Below are 17,035 nucleotides of genomic sequence, written 5' to 3'. Positions count from 1 at the left end.
ATTGCTCCAGAGCTAATGTTTATGTGTGTGATTAGGATCTGAGCCTGACGAGTTCTATTTTCAGCACTGCTACAGGAACCCAGTGGGTGAAACTAACCTTGGTGCTTTGGGCTCATACAGCACTTCCAGATTCCAAAGCTCTTGCTAAGATAGACTTTTAAGATAAAAGGAATGTAAAATTGAAGGTGCTTTTGTTTATTCTAGAATTTATTTATAATCCCAGGTTTTTGAAATTAGGAGTAACACTGAATGCAAACTAATCAGTATCAGATTGGACAGACCCAAAGAGTTTGTGGAATCTCCATCTCTGAAGATATTTAAATATTGACAGGATAAGGTCCTGAGAATCTATTTGTACCTTTCAAGCTGGCTTTGCATGAAGCACGAGTTTGAAGAAAATGACCTCTAGAGGTCTTTACATGCCTAAATTTAATAATTTAAATTATAAGTCATTTATAAGTCAATTTAAATTATAATAATTTAAATTGTAAGGTATGGCAAAAGTAGCTCAGAAACATCCTGCAGTAATCTAGTAGGTTAATTAAAGGGTTTCCATATTGTTTTTGGTATTACATTTCTATTTTTCCACAAGGATGATGCCAGTAAGAGTTTGTGTCCTTTATTACAGTCCTAATTAAAACACTAAGTTAATTAACTAAGGAAAAAAAAATAGAATCTTAATTTTCATTTAATTCTTGTGTAATGGAAATGGAAGCTGTGTTTTAAAAGAATAAGATTTTAAAAATGACACTAATCTTCAGTGACTCCTTTCTCCCGCATGTCGTCTTTTTTCCTCCTTTGAATAAAAGTTAATACCTCAAAGCAAGATATATATTTTGGGAATTTCCCCTAGCTGCTGGAATTGCAGCTTACTCTTGGGAAGGTGAAGGTCGATGTTTCTCTCTGTTCACAATCCAGCCCACAAGCAGTGACTCAGCAGCACACAAAAACCCTGAAGATGTGGCAACTTCACCTTTAATGGAACACAGAAGCAGCTGAATCTTTTCAGGTCTGGTCCAAGGTAAGGCACTTTTGAAAATAGGTCTTCTGCCAGAGCTCAGCTGCACAGAGAAAAGGTTGCAGGTGGCAACCTGTGCATTGATGGACATCTCCATGCTGATGAGATACGAGTAACAAGAAGGGCTCTATGGGGTGCACTACCCTCTCTTGGATTTTGGTCAAAACAGGAACAGTCCCTTTCCAACTGGTGCTCCAGAGGGTTGTTGAGATGATGTTCAGAGTAAGGAGGAATTGGTTTTGTACTCTGTTATCTCTTAGGAAAAATCTTTTCCCCAAGCCTCTGGATTTTCTGTATATTCCCATTTCTATCAAGTAGGATTAACAGAGAGAACAACTGCATCACATCTGCACAGGTGTCTCAGCCTCATGTTTGCTTCTCATGACTCTATGCTCTATTAACCCAATGCTTATACCTGGGACTTTGGTGGTATATATTAATTATATACCAGCACATAAAGTATTTCTAAGTTTTTGTTGATACATGCATTCACTCTTGCTATCTGGTAAATCAACCCCAGATGATTCCCATAGGCAATAAAAAATCGAACTTTAATTGACTGCTTTATTTTGTGGTCACTTTTGGCCTGTAATGAACATTTCCATAATACAGAACAGATAAATGTATTCTTTTTTTCCATCCACTAACCAGCTTTTAAAAATTTTTTCAAATGACATTCATCAAGATACCAAATTCAATTCTTGACAATTCTTCTATTAGGAACACTGTGAAATCTCAGCTTTCAAAAATATTGGCAGGTGGTAATTTTTCTCTCTTAAAATATAGTCCTTTGCCATCTAGTATTCTGCTGACAAGAGATTGTCTTATCACTCAATGAGCACTAAATTTTTCATGTGGCAGACAAGATGAATTCATCATCTGAACCTTTCACCATGCCATTTCTCTTACATTTAAACAGCCAAGGTTTGAGGAAGATGGTGATATCCTACCACTTATGGACCTCCTGTGGGTTTATGGGGTAAATGATGATAGTTTCCACTGTCCAGATCTGGTCTCAGTCTGAATCTAAATTACACTGTCTAGTCATCATGACTGTAGTTTTCTTTGGGGGAGACTTGAAGTATGTTCCCATTTATGTCAGCAAAGTGCAGACTGATTTAATGAGCTTGGATTTTGCATCTTTGTATGAATAAAAACCTCTTTCTTCATAAGTCACTGAGTAATAGATGCAAAATAACTTGTTCACAGACCTTTTCCTTGTATTAAAGAGGTCATTTCTACTTATTTCTGAGACCATTCCAAACCAGGTCATCATTCAAAGGCAATATTACTAATTTTTCTTCAGTGTTGGAAGTGTAATTCTGTCACTGAAGTCTTTTCTTTCTTTACAAAATTACTGCACTTTCAGAGTTAACTAGAACTTCTGGCAATAAAATACTCCACAATGCCTTAATTGAATTATTGGTGTATTATTTTAATGGTGTCTTAATGAAATTGCTTAGCAACTAACCTTGTCTTTTAGTTGGCAATAGCAACAGCTTCAAAACTGTCAACTCTAGCTCATTTCATGTTTTCATTTAGGTGCTGGTGCTGTGCGCCAATTTATTTGAAGCAGCGACTTGGGCCAACTTTTGGTGGCATTACTCCTGTACACAGTTATACAGCAGTTGATGTTAGCCCATGAGTAAAGATTGTTAAACTTTTCAAAGGCTTCAGTCTCCTCTTTCTGTATTAATATCTAACTAAATAACTAAATGCTTGTTATTTCTTTTGTGATTTTGTCTCTAATTTATTTGCTCTTGCAACCATTTACTGCTTCCAGCAACTTGGTCCTGTAAGAGCAATAGGTCTAATTTGCTTTACATTAGTGTTGCATTTATTTCAGAATGTCATGGCCTTTCTTTGCCTTGTTTCACTTTATATCTTATTCTAGATCTTGAGAAAGCTTAAGCAATGAACTAGTTTAATTAATTCATAGCAGAGAGCATTGCTTTGAAATGCATGCATGAACTGCTGAATCTGGAGGATCAGGTTCTCTCTTTACACAATATTCATGCCTTGCAAATGCAATCCAAATTCAGAAGTGGCAGAAATTACATTTTGTTGTGTTGAGACTCCAACTCTTGTAATCAGTTACCATGTGAAAAAAATTCCCTCCACAACCCTCTAAAATTTTGTAATTGACATGCAGAGAAGCTGTAAAAATAAATGCAATCATTTAGACAATTTAGGTAGGGAATGCCCTGCTTTTGTTAGGGACATTTTTGTTCTTACTTGCTGATTTCTTCTTTTGCTGTGCTTCACTCATTTCTTTCTGTGAGAAATATTACTTGTTCCATGTGAGTCACCAGTGTTGGGTCTATGCATGAAGAGTGTGATAGGTAAGGAAGGTAAAGGTTCTTTCAGTAGCTTTGACCCAATTTGCATTTTATCCCTATTTCTACTCAGGTGTAATAACTCAGATTTGTTCATACATCAGAAGTGAATGAAAGAACATATGAACCTATGAAATGCATTTGGATTTTTTTTATACTGTTCTATTTCATTGATACTATGCTGTCTCCTACAAAATGTTAGGAAAAAGTTGGTCCAGGTGGAGATATCAGTGGCCAAAATAAAAGAGCAGTTCTGGGCTCTTTTTACTAAACCACTAAATCTAGCATTCAGGGCAGTTACAAAAGGATCCCAATTCCGTCTGTAGAAGCAAAATCAGAATCGTCTTGCTAATAATTCCTGGGATTTTTTGTGAGGAGAGCAAAAATACATGTAATTGTCAAGAGCAATCTGTCATCAGCAGAATTAGCATCAAAAAAGGGGTGAAAAAATTGAGGACTGTTTAAGATCTATAACTTATGTTACATCAAGTCAATGGGTAGTAGACTATTTCAAAGAAGAAATTGGATTAATTTATTTCAGGGGAAATTCTGAAATGTTACTCTGTGTTTCATATGCTGCAACAACAAAATCATTAAAATTAATTGTACTTTCCCTCCTTTCTCATTTATATTCCGGGCAACTTGGGCAATAAAACTAAACTAATGTGACTGCAACCACATTATCACGTAGGACAGCTCAGTGGAAGTGTGTTTGTAGAATGAAATGGTTGAAGCTGAGATGACATCTGCAGTCTGGGCATTTAGGAGGCAGAGGGTCTGACTTTAGAGTAGTGCTAGCCTGATACTCTGAGCTGAGTGTCCAGTAGTGTTTAGAAAACATTAGATGAACTCCTGAAATGTATCATAGAATCATTGAATGGTTTGGAATGGAAGGGACCTTAAAGATTATTTAGTTCTAACCCCCTGCCATGGGCAGGGTATGTTCTGGTTTAGTATCCTTGAAAAGGAATGCCACTCCTGTCCTCCAAGATCACTGTGGGATGAGTCAGAACACAATGTGTAAGGACTTACTATAGAGATTTTCCCCAAAATTTGAAAGGGTTAATTTCAGAAGCACACTCCTGGTCTTATCTGAAATGTTTATGCAGATACACATGGCATTTTCCTCTCATTTTGATGTATTTTTCATACAGGTATCAGTTTATTCTACTTATCCAATAAATGCTATCTTTTGGGCTTGTAACGCTGATTATTTACACACAGATATGTTGTAATGAAATTTGCTTTTCTTATCTTGTAAGAAACGTGGTGTTGTGACTGATGTGAGTAGTGACTGATAGTCGACTCTACCGTGTTTTGTCTTATGACATCTGTGCAAAGTGACTGGCAATACAGGGTACAACAGTGGAGCAGATAATGCTGAAAGTTGGTCTCGTAGTTAGCAATCTGACTAGTGGAGTCGTTCCATCAAATCCCTCCCCGGTCTACGACTCCCTGTGTGCCCTTGCATAAACCTGCAGCAGTTCCTCACAGCTCTGCCACCTCTAAGGCAGTATTGCTGCTGGTATATGTAGCAAAACTGGCATGTCCTGAAACACTTCTTAGGTACAGAATGGCTGGTTATCCCAATGCAATAGCAATGGGATAGGTTTTATGCAATACCAATGCAATAGGTTTGGAGACCCCTAGATATCTGAAAACAAAGTACTAACAGCCCAGGGTGGCAGTTAGCAGATTAAAGCCGAAGTCAGCAGTGTTAGCGAGTCTGTTCAGGCACTTAACTTTTATTGATTGGATGTGGAATTAGGTGCTTCAGTGCCTCAACAGTTTATCCCTGGATTCCCTTTCTAAGAAATGCAGATAAGAGCACTTTCGCACTTCAGAGGAGTGGCCTGACAGAAAATGTGTTAAGGCAGTGATGTGCTTGGATGTGGCAGTGATGAGGTCAGATGAGTTCCTTGTGCAGGTAGAAGGAAATATTTGAGACTAGACTGGATCTTGATTAACAACTTGCCTTAGAGGCACAATCCAAAGTCAATGACAAGACTCTTATTAACTTCAGGGAGCTCGCATCAAGCCCATTGATTTGTGCTTATTTCTGCTCTAGTTGCTCTAGTCCAAATTAGTGCTGTGCTGTGATATTTCCAAATACTAACATAAACAAAATCCACTCAAGAAGGAAGTCATAAAAATAGGAAAATCATAATACTTGAATCATAGTACTGAATCAATAAATGTTAAACATAGGAACATTGTTCCAGAAATTAGTCTGGTAAGAAAAAAAGAACCAAATGATAAACAACATTGTAATTAATTTTTGACTTCAGAAGCTGGATAGGCTACTTAGTGGCAGTAGAATATATATATATTGATATTTTGATTATTAATCCTTTCTGTGTAGCTTCTGTCATACAATCTTCAGTTTAGAAGTCACATCAACAATATGCTTGGTATATTTGAAAGTGTTAAATGAAAATAAAAATGTATAATAATGCAGGTTTTCATCACAAATTTCTAAAATAAATCAGAGATATAATAGGAGACTGTAACTTTATGCTACAATGGGAACCCTACCCTATTTTATGTTAGAGATACAGTGGGGTAATGTAACTGCTCTGTGATTATGCAGATTAATCAGAAAGTTCAAGGATTTTGCAGAACCCCAGACTTCTAAGTCACAGGCCAAATTGTGCTACCAAGGGGGTTTCTAGAGGTAGAAAAAGAAACATTTGGCAGCTGCACAATAATGAAGGAGATGTTCTGTGTAGATTATATGTGTATTTACCCCTTCACCTTCTGGTGTCTATCAGACACCAGATGCTATGTCTCCCTATAATTCATAGGTAGTGAGTTATGTCTAACTCTGCCTGCCTAAATGAAAGAAGAGAAGGAAATGGAGTGTGTAATTTTTACAATGCTCAAACTGAGATAGGAATTTGCTCTGAGAAATGTCAGGTGCAGATCCTTTCATTTCAGGCTTTTCTAAACCAGATCAGTGTTTGCCATTTGCAAAGCAACTTAGAAAAAAAAATAAAATAAAAATCCTAATGATTCAAGGCTTTAATACCTTTCCAGGCAAATATTCTTTAAATTTTTTCATGGTTTTCACTCATGATACCTCATTCCCATTCCTTAGGGGTATTACTCTGTTGCTTGCTGAAATACTAGAATGATCTCTTTTTACTGATTAGACCTATACATTCTCTTGTGCAGAGACACATGAGAGCAGTAACTCGTTATTCTCTCTGATTCATCAGCAATGCAGACCAATTAATACCACAGTTAATGGGGAGAAGTAGCTACTACAACTACAAGCTGTATATCTTTTGTGACTGCTAAACTAACACTCCTGGACAAAACTGGAAAGCAAATTTACTTTGCAGAGATTATTTTTTATATACCACCAAATCTGTAATTCACAGCACAGTAGGAACTGGGGATGGAAAGAGCCAATTATGTTATCAGATGTGTTCTTCTGCCAGAACAAGATTGCTTGTTGCAGACAGCCACGTTATAATGTTTCAGGCAATGAAACTGTCTTCTCTGGAATTTCTGCCAGAGTCTAGCAAAACTCTCCATTAGAGTTCATTCTCTAACGTGTCACTCTCCTCTCTCTGTTTTGTTTTGGGTTTTTTCTTGTTTTCTTAACACCTAACTTTTTGTCTGTCACTCCAATGGATCATTCTTGAAGACCCTAGCACCCCACTGTACCTGTCTGGTAACTTAGTAAGTTAAAAATTTCAGGTTTAATTTTTCAAATAACCTAAGCATAACTTCATTTAGGTCTGATTTAACTAGTGGTAAAGCCATTCTGATTATTTGGTCATATATTATGTGTTTATATGCACAGCTGAAATATAGTGTTTTAATTACTGAAGTATTGGCTATGGTAGGTTTGACATTACAATGAAACATTTTGAAATAGCCATATTTAATAAGCTTATCTGTAGTTCCTAGCTGCTTGCTTACTCTTCCATCTGTTTTCACCACTGTATTTTCATCTTTCCCTTCCATATAGATTATGCTGCTGACTGATCCAGAAGTTGAAAGCAGCTTATTAATCAGTTCTGACGAAGGAGCCACCTATCAAAAATACCGTCTGAACTTCTACATCCACAGTCTGCTCTTCCACCCCAAGCAGGAAGATTGGATCTTAGCCTACAGCCAAGATCAGAAGGTAAGAATTTTTGGCAGCATTTTGCTTTGTTTGCCTAGGAAGAACTTGGGGTTTCTCCATCTCTTTGTGTAACTGCTGCAGAACATTCAGGTGGTTTTGAGGGCGATACCAGGACAGGTCTGGAAATACCAGTTTGGTATTTCCAAGCAGAAAACATTGAGCAAGCCTCAACATAAAGGTCAAAGTAAAGGACATGGGCATCTATTGTATTCTTGGGGCCTAGCCCTCAGTTACTGATCTGGCAGTCTGCATTTAGTCATCTGTCCTTTTGGCAAGCAATATTGTGTGACAGGCAATGGGCAGAGAAGACAGCTAGGGTCCTTCACTGTAGGAATCACAACCTCTAATGAGGCTTTTGTCCTCTTATTTCACAACTGTCTTGCTCCAGCCTAGCATCAGCTCCAAGAACAGTATAAGACAATCCTTGTTCCCATCTGGCTGGCATATTTTCAAGTAGTCTTTGATTTTCTAAGAGAAAAAGTAGCAGTGAATCAATTTTCTTTGAAGTCCAGTTCCTTCAGTACAGGTAATCCATCAGCCAAATAAATATGCTGTGAGATTTGCCTTGATTTTTTGCTGCCCAACCTAACACAACACCACAAGACTTCATTTTGGAGAACTCATTGTTAGAACTTTTTGAAAATCAGACACATCAATCCTCACAAGGAGTTGTCTTCCAGTGAAGGACTTGATAGACCTCAATCTCCTTAGTTTAACAAAAAGATTGAAGGAAAACTATATTGTTTGCATAAATATCTCCGTGGAGGAAGACAAAATATAGGAGTAAGCATTTTGATCCAGAAATAAAAACTTCTAACAAAATTTGATGGTTAGGAGTCAATGGCAGATAAACTCTGCAATAAAGTAACTAGCCATTGGAGCAAACTGCTCTGAGAAATGGCAGATTTCATGTCCAGACATTTTGACATTTTTAAATAAAACTAGAAAAAGACAAAAAAAAATTGCAAAGTCTAAGCAATAATTGTCTTAGCTGAATTGTTCAAGTTATGCGTTAGTGTAAACATCAACATAAAAGATTGAATTCAATGATGTTTTTCATCTGCGTATTTTAATTCATTGTAAAAGCATTAAACGACTAATTTTCCTTTTGCATAAATTAGTCTTGTTGTTACTCTTACTGTAAGCCTGAGAAAACAAAGGCATAGCTAAGTAAGTAGGTAAGGTCACAAAATGGTCTTATTGAAATTTTTCGAATATTTCAGTCCTGCATTTTAAATTCAAACCCAGTATCATTCCAGGGCTGTAGCTTAATATCCTTTGCAACTGAGAAATGCATCTTCCCTGCCTAATTCTTCCCAATTCCATACAATATTTTTCACTCACCCCTCTCACAGCATTTTGTAGAGTGTACTGTGGTTATATATATACTCTGTTCAGAGGAAGGTGCAGATTAAATTATTTCTGGGTGTTCAGTATGTAATTAGTCAAGGTCAAAACATTTCCTTTCCCTTGTGACCATTGAGTTCTCTGGACTGATATGAAACAGAACAGAAGCTGGTCTCTGATGTCTTTTTAGGACCCGTTGAGTGAACATTACTGTGTGTTAATAAGCAGGAAATTTATTACATGAAGAACAATGAAGCTTTCAGTGGGAACTTTGTCAAATAAAAGTATGATATAGTAGAAAATTTATTTCAGTTGTTATGGTATTCAGTCTGATCAGGAAATAATTCTGAATTAGAGGCCATACAGCTAAGGCTTATTTAATTTATGATAGATGGCTACCAACAAGTATTGACACTATTCTATAGGAAACTCCCACTTGTACAGAATCCTAAAAAACAATATGGATATAAGAACAAAGGGTCCTTTTTTGCGTTAACCTGAATTTGTGGGGTTGGTGTTGGAGTTGGATGTATGAGGTGTTTGGGGTGAGAGGCTGTAGGCTGTATGACAAAATTTCTTTGTTATGGTGTTGATTAGCAAATTAGATAACTGTTAGTAATTCAGTACTGTAGTTGCAAGACAAAAATCAGGTAGCACAAGGTCTGTAGATCTGTACCAATTAAATTCAAAATAGAATTTTAAAAGCGCTCTGAATGGGTATGAGTCACAGGCCTGGTTTCTGCTTTAAAGCCTAATGGATACATTTTCTGACTTAACAAGCTTTGGCCAAGAAGTGTAGAGGGTAACCAGCAGGCAAAGAGTATTAATCAGCTTGGACTAAATTAAATGTATCTCAAACCAAGGGTCAAGTTCAGCCTATGGCTAAGTGTAAATGACTCCCATTGGTTTCATGTTTGTATATCCAAAGGCAGAATTTTCTGACAGTAATTAAGAGGTCCTGCAGGTATTTAGATAATTGCAAAGGGAGCTGTGGGGTACTTTGGAACAAATGACACTGCTGTTCGCTATTTCCTGATCTTGTGCTAAGGCCTTATTTAAGGAAAGAGAACCCTTACTCCTTGGATTCCAGGCACTGTGTGCATACTGGCTAAGAGTCACCCAAGGAGGCAAGGGAAACATATCTGCATGGTAAAGAATTTACATTTTGATGCCACTAACTTTGATGCCACTGATTTAAGATTCTGTGAAAGTGGTGTTGATGGGGACTGTAAAGAGTGAGTTGGATGTTGATCAGTAATGGTTAGCACAATCATTTAATTTTGCTGTTGACAGGAGAGAGGTGAGAGTCAACTAGAAAACATGTTTGCACCCTTCTTGCAACATGATTGTTGTCATCCATTTGCATCATGTCATTGCAGCAAATGGTACCAGGAGAATCAGATGGTGAATAAGAGCAAGAGCTGGAGAGACAGGAATCACATTGGATCTGGACTGCTTCTGGTCTCAGAAGTTATCCATCCAATTCAGGACTGATGAGGGCAAAGCCAACAGTAATCCATGTCTTTTATTGCTCAGTTGTAATCTACAGGAAATGGGTCACATAGAATCATCCCTCAATCTCTTCACAGCCCACTGAGCCTATCACTATGATAAGATCTTTTTTATTTGTTTGGATTCACTGAATGGTAGGGAAATCTGTTTTAACTGAAATAATTTTATGTCCTAGTTTTTTGGGTGTTGTTTATGAGTGAATGTGGTTAATTACTGGGATTCAGCTGACGAGCAACAACTTGTTAAGGTTCAGTGACTGTTACTTTTGTTCCCATATCTCTCTCCTGTGTCTCTGCCTTGGGCAGCAGACTTGAATTACCACTTCTGACAGACCAGTCCCTTATTAAGTCATGGCTTTTTCCTTCCAGTCTTGAGAAAAAAAGAGCAGCAAACCATCTGCTGCCTGCACTAATTACTTCATGATTGCATTCATTGTTCTGGACGAAAGTACAGTTTTTACTTGGCTGATTTTTGCCACATAATTGCAGAACTACTGCATACTTCTCCATTAAAATCAGAAGGAAACTTCAGACACAGCAAAGCATTACTTGTAAGGCAAAACCTTGTTGGAGGTCTCGTACATGTGAGTTCTCACGGGTTTAATCAGCTTGCTTGTAGAATGAGGGGCTGTATTTTATGGCAGTATTGCTTACGTATTACTGTGTAATCTTCAGGAGTGTTTTCTGTGTAATCAGAGCATGGAATGTAAGAGCCTCTGGTTCATGTGGAGACATCTTTTGCTATTCAAATGGGTCAGACACACAGAGGAGTGGTTAGTAATCAGTCAGAAATAACAGAGCTATTTGAAGAGATGAAATACAGGTGAAATTGGGAAACACAAGTCAGGCAAAATGTGGGGTTGTAATTGCCCAGCTCAGGAATAAATGCACAAAGGCTATCAAGCACTGAAAGGCAGCAGCAGAGGCTGAAAAAGCAGGTTTAAAATGAAGTTATCGTTTTTGCTGCTCCACTCTCATTGTAAATAACTCTTGAAAAGCGAGGCACCCCAAATAAAAGGAGCTCTGTCAACACAGCACTAGTAAATGAAGAGGTTTATATTTCCTATCTTTTTTTCTTCTTATATTTTTTTTTCATTTTGGCCTTTTTGAAATATCTGATTCCATCTTCTACCTTTATTGATTGTATGTGTCATGCTGAAGATCAATGTTAAGGACTGATATTTCTAAAGGGCCGCAGTTTAGCAAATCAGGATTCTGATACTTGTGAGACAACATATCTTCTGACATCAAATCATATAATCTTCTTCATTTTCCTACATTAAAGGATGTCCACTTCTCATGCAGATAAGTGGAAGAGAAAGGTATTCTTTTATCAGGGATGACAGAGAAGCCACTTAGAGAAGAGATATGGATGCATGTGACCACAGGATGTCTGTGAGAGAACAGGCCAACACTTAACAGTACCTTCACCCCATCTATGCATGTGTTTTGGTCTAATACTTGTGTCTGACAGTAGAGTATCTGCCACAGATGCAGCCAGTATTCACTCTTCAAGATGTGATGGACTATTCTGGATATACTTTGTAATTCTAAAACCTTACATTTTGTTGCACCAGAATCTATAAGGGTGAATCTTCTTGGAGAAGGATCAGACCAGGAACCTCCAGAGGTTCCTTTCAACATAAATTATTCTGTTTCTGTTTACACCCTCTCAGTTTCAGCGGTAACAGTCACAGCTTACTTACACCAGAGAAAGGAGAATAAAATTCAGATTTATTTTATCAGAAATTACATCATAAAAAAATTACATAAAAAAATAAAAAAAAAAAGAGTTGATAACATCAAGTGACATCATTTCAGGGTTGGGTTTTTTTTTTTCCACACGGCTGACAACATTTAGAGGACTATTCACTTGGGCTAATGTTGGCTGAGGGAGGCTAATCCCATCTGAAGTTAATGGAGAGGAAAAAAGCTTCTCTATAGTGGTAAGCATTAGCCACTTTAAATCATCCTCTGGAAAAACCTATCTCTTTTGACAGACTACAGCCACAGCCAGGGAGCTAGTTTGCATAAAGCTAACATTAGCCTATGTGAATAACTCTCCCTTCCCCTATGGCATCACTCCTGCAACAGTCTACACTATTTGTGTTAATATTTGGGACACCACTAATCATCCAAGCCAGATTTCCAGCAGACTTGAATCTCTTTGACGCATATTGAAGATGAAAGAGTCATAAGTAATATGTATGTTAAAAGTTGTTTGTTCCAGCCTTTGCCATGTTGCACTTTCTGCACGATCTTAGATATCTTTCCTGGGTTACCAGCACTTGTGCCAAGGATGGATATGGCCTTCCACACAGAGGCCTTGTGAATGCCATTCTCTATTTTTAAGACATTCCATGTGGTTATGTTTCTGAGCAAGCGATGCACAGAAACACCCACATTTGTAGCTAGGGCTGTGCTCACCATTTGTGTGAGGACCCTAAGCACAGATGCCTGTTAGGCATCCTGATAACACATCTAGCACACAACCCTTTGCAAATATGCCTTGTTATCTCTAGGCAAACTGATGAGCATTTGGTGGCAACCAGCATTCTGAAAATTAACAAAGAAGGGACATCAAAAGAAGAATAATGGTGCAGTGTACAAACTATGTTGTAAAATATACTTTCTTAGAGTACCCATCAGTCTTTTACAGACCTCACTAAGCATGATGTGCTGGGGGAATAAATTAAAATAAAGAACGGAATTAAAAGACGGAAGAAAAACAAAAAAATCAACTAGCAGAGCCCAGTGGCAACCTTGCAGTCAAGACAGGCAGATAGATTTCTGGGCCAGGACTGTGAACTGTGATAAGTAAAACAGAAGGAAAGATTCTCAAGCAGTGATCACTGTGCTCTTTACCACTGACTCACTCATCTTTAGGCAAATCAATACGTCCTTGTTTATCCATCTGTATAAACATCAGCCCTCTGTACCCTTAGAGAACTTGTTCTTTTCCTGCTTTTGGGTCCATGGATACATACTTTTAGTTAAGGGCAGATCTGTTGTTTCTCTGCAAGATTTTCTGTGCTCTACCTAGCTCCAGTTTTCCTACTTCCATGAAAAAATCGCTATTTTTCTTTTCATCAGAGTTGGACAGCTCACTGGATTAGGAATAAAGAAATGTACTCCATATTACTAAGTCTGACATGCTCTCTGTGGTGTTAAGCAACTCCTTTTGCTTTTCTGTAGATGACTCACCTCTCCCGTCTCTGTCTCTGCCTCTGTCATTTGGTTGACTGTCCTCTCCAATGTGTCTCCAGTTTCTTATTATACAAAGTACCTGTAAACACTAGACTCACTTGAAGCCATAGGTTTTAATGTAATGCAAATGATAAACAATCATTTATTTTAAAATTTAAAACTGTGTGTGTGTGTGCGTGAAAATTCTCACACTTTGCCTTAAATTCTGCTGTAACAAGCTTTTTCTGTTCTATTCTCATTCTAATACAATACACTTTTTAAACAAAAATGCATTTATTTAATGCAGTTGTGAACCTACTTAGTAAATTTACAACACAACAGAAAACAAATGCAGGATACCCTGTTACAGAGATAGTACTTTTTTAGTAGAGAAGGGACTTAACTTTGAGGACAACATACTAAGTGAAGTGATAAATTCATCATCCCTTGGATTTGAGATTGGGTGTCTTTCCAAATGATACAATCTAGTTCAGCCATCAGTTGTTGGCCTGAATAATTCTCTTTACTGCTTGAACTAGTGGTAAAAAATCTGCAGCATCTGTTAGGAGGAGAACAGACTCATGATATTAGAGGTTCATTCTTACTTTAAAATATGTATGCCAGGCAGATTCCTTTAAATATGTCCTGGCAAAAAACATGTTACCAGTTACTTTTTTAGCATATGAGTTGAATGCACTGGAGACATCACCCTAATAGAGTTGTTTGCCAGCTACCTCGAAACCAGAACACTGGCTGAATGTGGCTCATATTTGAGAATGTGTGAGTAGTTATTGAGGGTTAGGTAGGAAGACAGCTAAGGGTCATCTCCAGGATGCTATGATCTGATGAACAGGCACAAAAGAAATTGCTGTGTTATGATCATACTGAACAACAGACAGTCTGTGTGGCAGTAGTGTGTGGTTCATCAGCAAAGGCAGCTGCAGAGCTGTGAAGCAGGTATCTGACAGCTTTATTGCCCTGATGTGTTTCCGTCAGCATTCAATAAACACCAATTATTGGGAAACCTTATTGATGGCTTCTGTGTGGCATGATTAATGCATTGCCTGCAACTTAAAATGTTCAAAGTCTATGCAGTGTCCTGTGAACTTCAGTGCTTCAAGGATCTTTAAGCTTCTTAACACTGGAACTTACAAACAGATCAGAGATCAGGGACGTATATGACTGTCAGCGCTGTAGTCCATTTCTGTATCCTTAATCATGAGTCTTATGCTTTATTCTAGGAAGAAAATATCATTCACAATTTCAGATTCTTTGTTTATACTCTTCTGTCAAATTCAGTGTTGGTAGAGAAAAACCTGGTCCATAGTCTGATTCAGGGAATAACAACTTGCCTCCCAGCCTTTAGCTGCTCTGAAGAAGAAATACCCCATGCAGCAATTTCATTAAATATAATATACTTTGTTTGATACCCAAGTAAGCTGGACTGAGGTGAGAGAAAGACAGCTTTTTTTGTTTTGAATATAAGAATATGAAAGTTGCTAAATCCAGTTGACAAATAAACTTATACTCCGTACTGTATTCCATTACAACTTGTTTAGGGGAAATCTCTTAAGGAAAAGAAAAATAATCAGAACTACTAACTAGCTCAAACTATTTCCCTCATGCCACTTTCATCATGCTATTTAAATCACCTTTTCTTTAACCAGACTGAGAAACAAAAAAAGAGAGGGGAGTATCATATCATGTCTAGTGTAGATAAGGAAAGAAGTTCAGTTTTCAGATGTCAACTTTCCCTTCTCCAGAAGATAGTAGTGTTGTGTTGTGAGAGGGCTCTTCTGTAGTCTTGCCATTCAGAGAGTTTATTTGAATCCCTGTTCAGTCTCAGAAGGTATTCGTAACTTCAGAACAGCCTTTTCTTTTCCTTTGCATTTTTGTTTCCTTATATGAGTGAAGTAGGTGGTAGGTTTCTACTTCACAGAATATTTATTAGGATTTTCAAAAGCAAAACAAAGGAAAACCAGACTGTTAATGATTGTTACGCAATCTGCGCATTACACAGAAAAATAAAAGTACAAGAGAAGAGGAAGCAAGAACAGAATTATTCCCTGATGAACCAGAGTCAAGTCTAAGAGATCAATATGAGATTTGTACTTCATATCAGTTTTGTCTCTGTGAAACCAGATATGTCAGATCACTACTTGACCCTCAGATGAAAACATACATTGAAATGGTAATAGGTTCCTTTTCTATCTGTGGTTGAAAAAGAAGTGTAGCAAAGAACATTATCTAATTCATTCTAATAATGAAAATTGTCATCAGACAACAGCACGCCAAAGAAAAGAAAATGTCATCTCTGAAGGGATTGCATGCACAAGTCTGTCACTAGAAGTCCCAAGAGAGAAAAGGCTTTTATAATGATGGCAAAATACCATGCTGGGTTTGAAAAATATCCATATAGGCACTATAATTGCTAAGTGGGGAAAAATAATCCCAGCTGTATCATAACTGATACTTGAAAAAAATCTAGCCTCTGAATACTTCTTTTTTTCTGGTCCAACTGAATAAACTCAGTTAAAAAATGAATGATACTAGAATAAAATATCTGTAAAAAATTCTTACTTCAAAGGATAGATTGGTTTTTTGTTGGGGAGAGGATGATACATAAGTTGAGGAATTCTGCCTTTTCTAAAGGTACACTGGTGCTGCTTGTGCTCCCTGAGTCAGTAAAGGCCAAGGTTGGTGCTGAGATAATGGCAGAGGAGGAAAAAACCATCCTGGTTATTAAAGTGTCTCATCAAAGACAATGAGAGCTTTGGGCATGGGTTCCCGGAGAGCTGCTATTTCCCTTTGAGAGCTGTTGCCTTTTCTCACACGCTGTCTCCAGCTCACTGGGCACTGGTTTCTAATTTGAGAGCCCAGCCCTGACAGTAGTATTGCTATATCCATTTCCTGCCTTTGAAACAAACTTACAAAGTCTAGCATTTCTCCACTTTTTGCCTGAATCACATCTCATTCAGGGCACAGATTAAGAGAAGGCAGGGCTCCCTGGGTGCTGTGCGCTGTCACAGCTTCTGTTCTGCTGAGGGAGTTGTTGAATGCACCAGGTAAACAGCCCCTCTGAAGAGCTGTGCTGGAAGAGCCAGAGGGAAGCTGTGGCACTGGGATTGTTCAGCCACCTGACACTGCAGTGGGACTGCAGGTACGAGCACAGAGAAAACTTTTGCATGCTGAAATTAATCTCAGTTAATTGTTGCTATCACCAACAAATTCACAACCCGCTGAAAGTTGTACACAGGGAAACTAGAGAGGAATAAGGATAACAGATGCAGAAGTGGGAAAACGAGATTTAGTATCATGACTTCAGGCATCTGAACATCAATGTTGCTGTAAAGCTTAGATCCTATGTATCCCTAGTCTGGAAACACACAGGTATTTGCTGAGTTGTTTGGATTGCTCCCTATTCTTAGCGAAAGGATGGTGTGCGCTTCATTAAAACTAAAATTACTGTATGTCAAAGACATTACTTGGCATGGAAGAA

The 17,035-nt window shown here is 37.8% G+C and overlaps 1 protein-coding gene across 1 annotated transcript in view; it reads left to right on the top strand.

Moving 5' to 3' along the window:
- The window catches only part of LOC103753888 (VPS10 domain-containing receptor SorCS1), a 191,189-nt gene that overhangs the window by 80,248 nt on the left and 93,906 nt on the right, over positions 1–17,035 (top strand). Inside the window, exon 4 of the mRNA XM_029958578.1 lies at positions 7,334–7,492. Within this exon, the coding sequence (XP_029814438.1) occupies positions 7,334–7,492 (159 nt within the window). The remainder of the gene's footprint in view (positions 1–7,333; positions 7,493–17,035) is intronic.

This window comes from Manacus vitellinus, unplaced genomic scaffold, assembly GCF_001715985.3.
Source record: "Manacus vitellinus isolate BGI_N305 unplaced genomic scaffold, ASM171598v3 scaffold_15_pilon, whole genome shotgun sequence".
Lineage (NCBI taxonomy): Eukaryota > Metazoa > Chordata > Aves > Passeriformes > Pipridae > Manacus > Manacus vitellinus.
The sequence above is the reverse complement of the archived record's forward strand: the minus strand, read 5'-3'. Positions and strand labels throughout refer to the sequence as shown.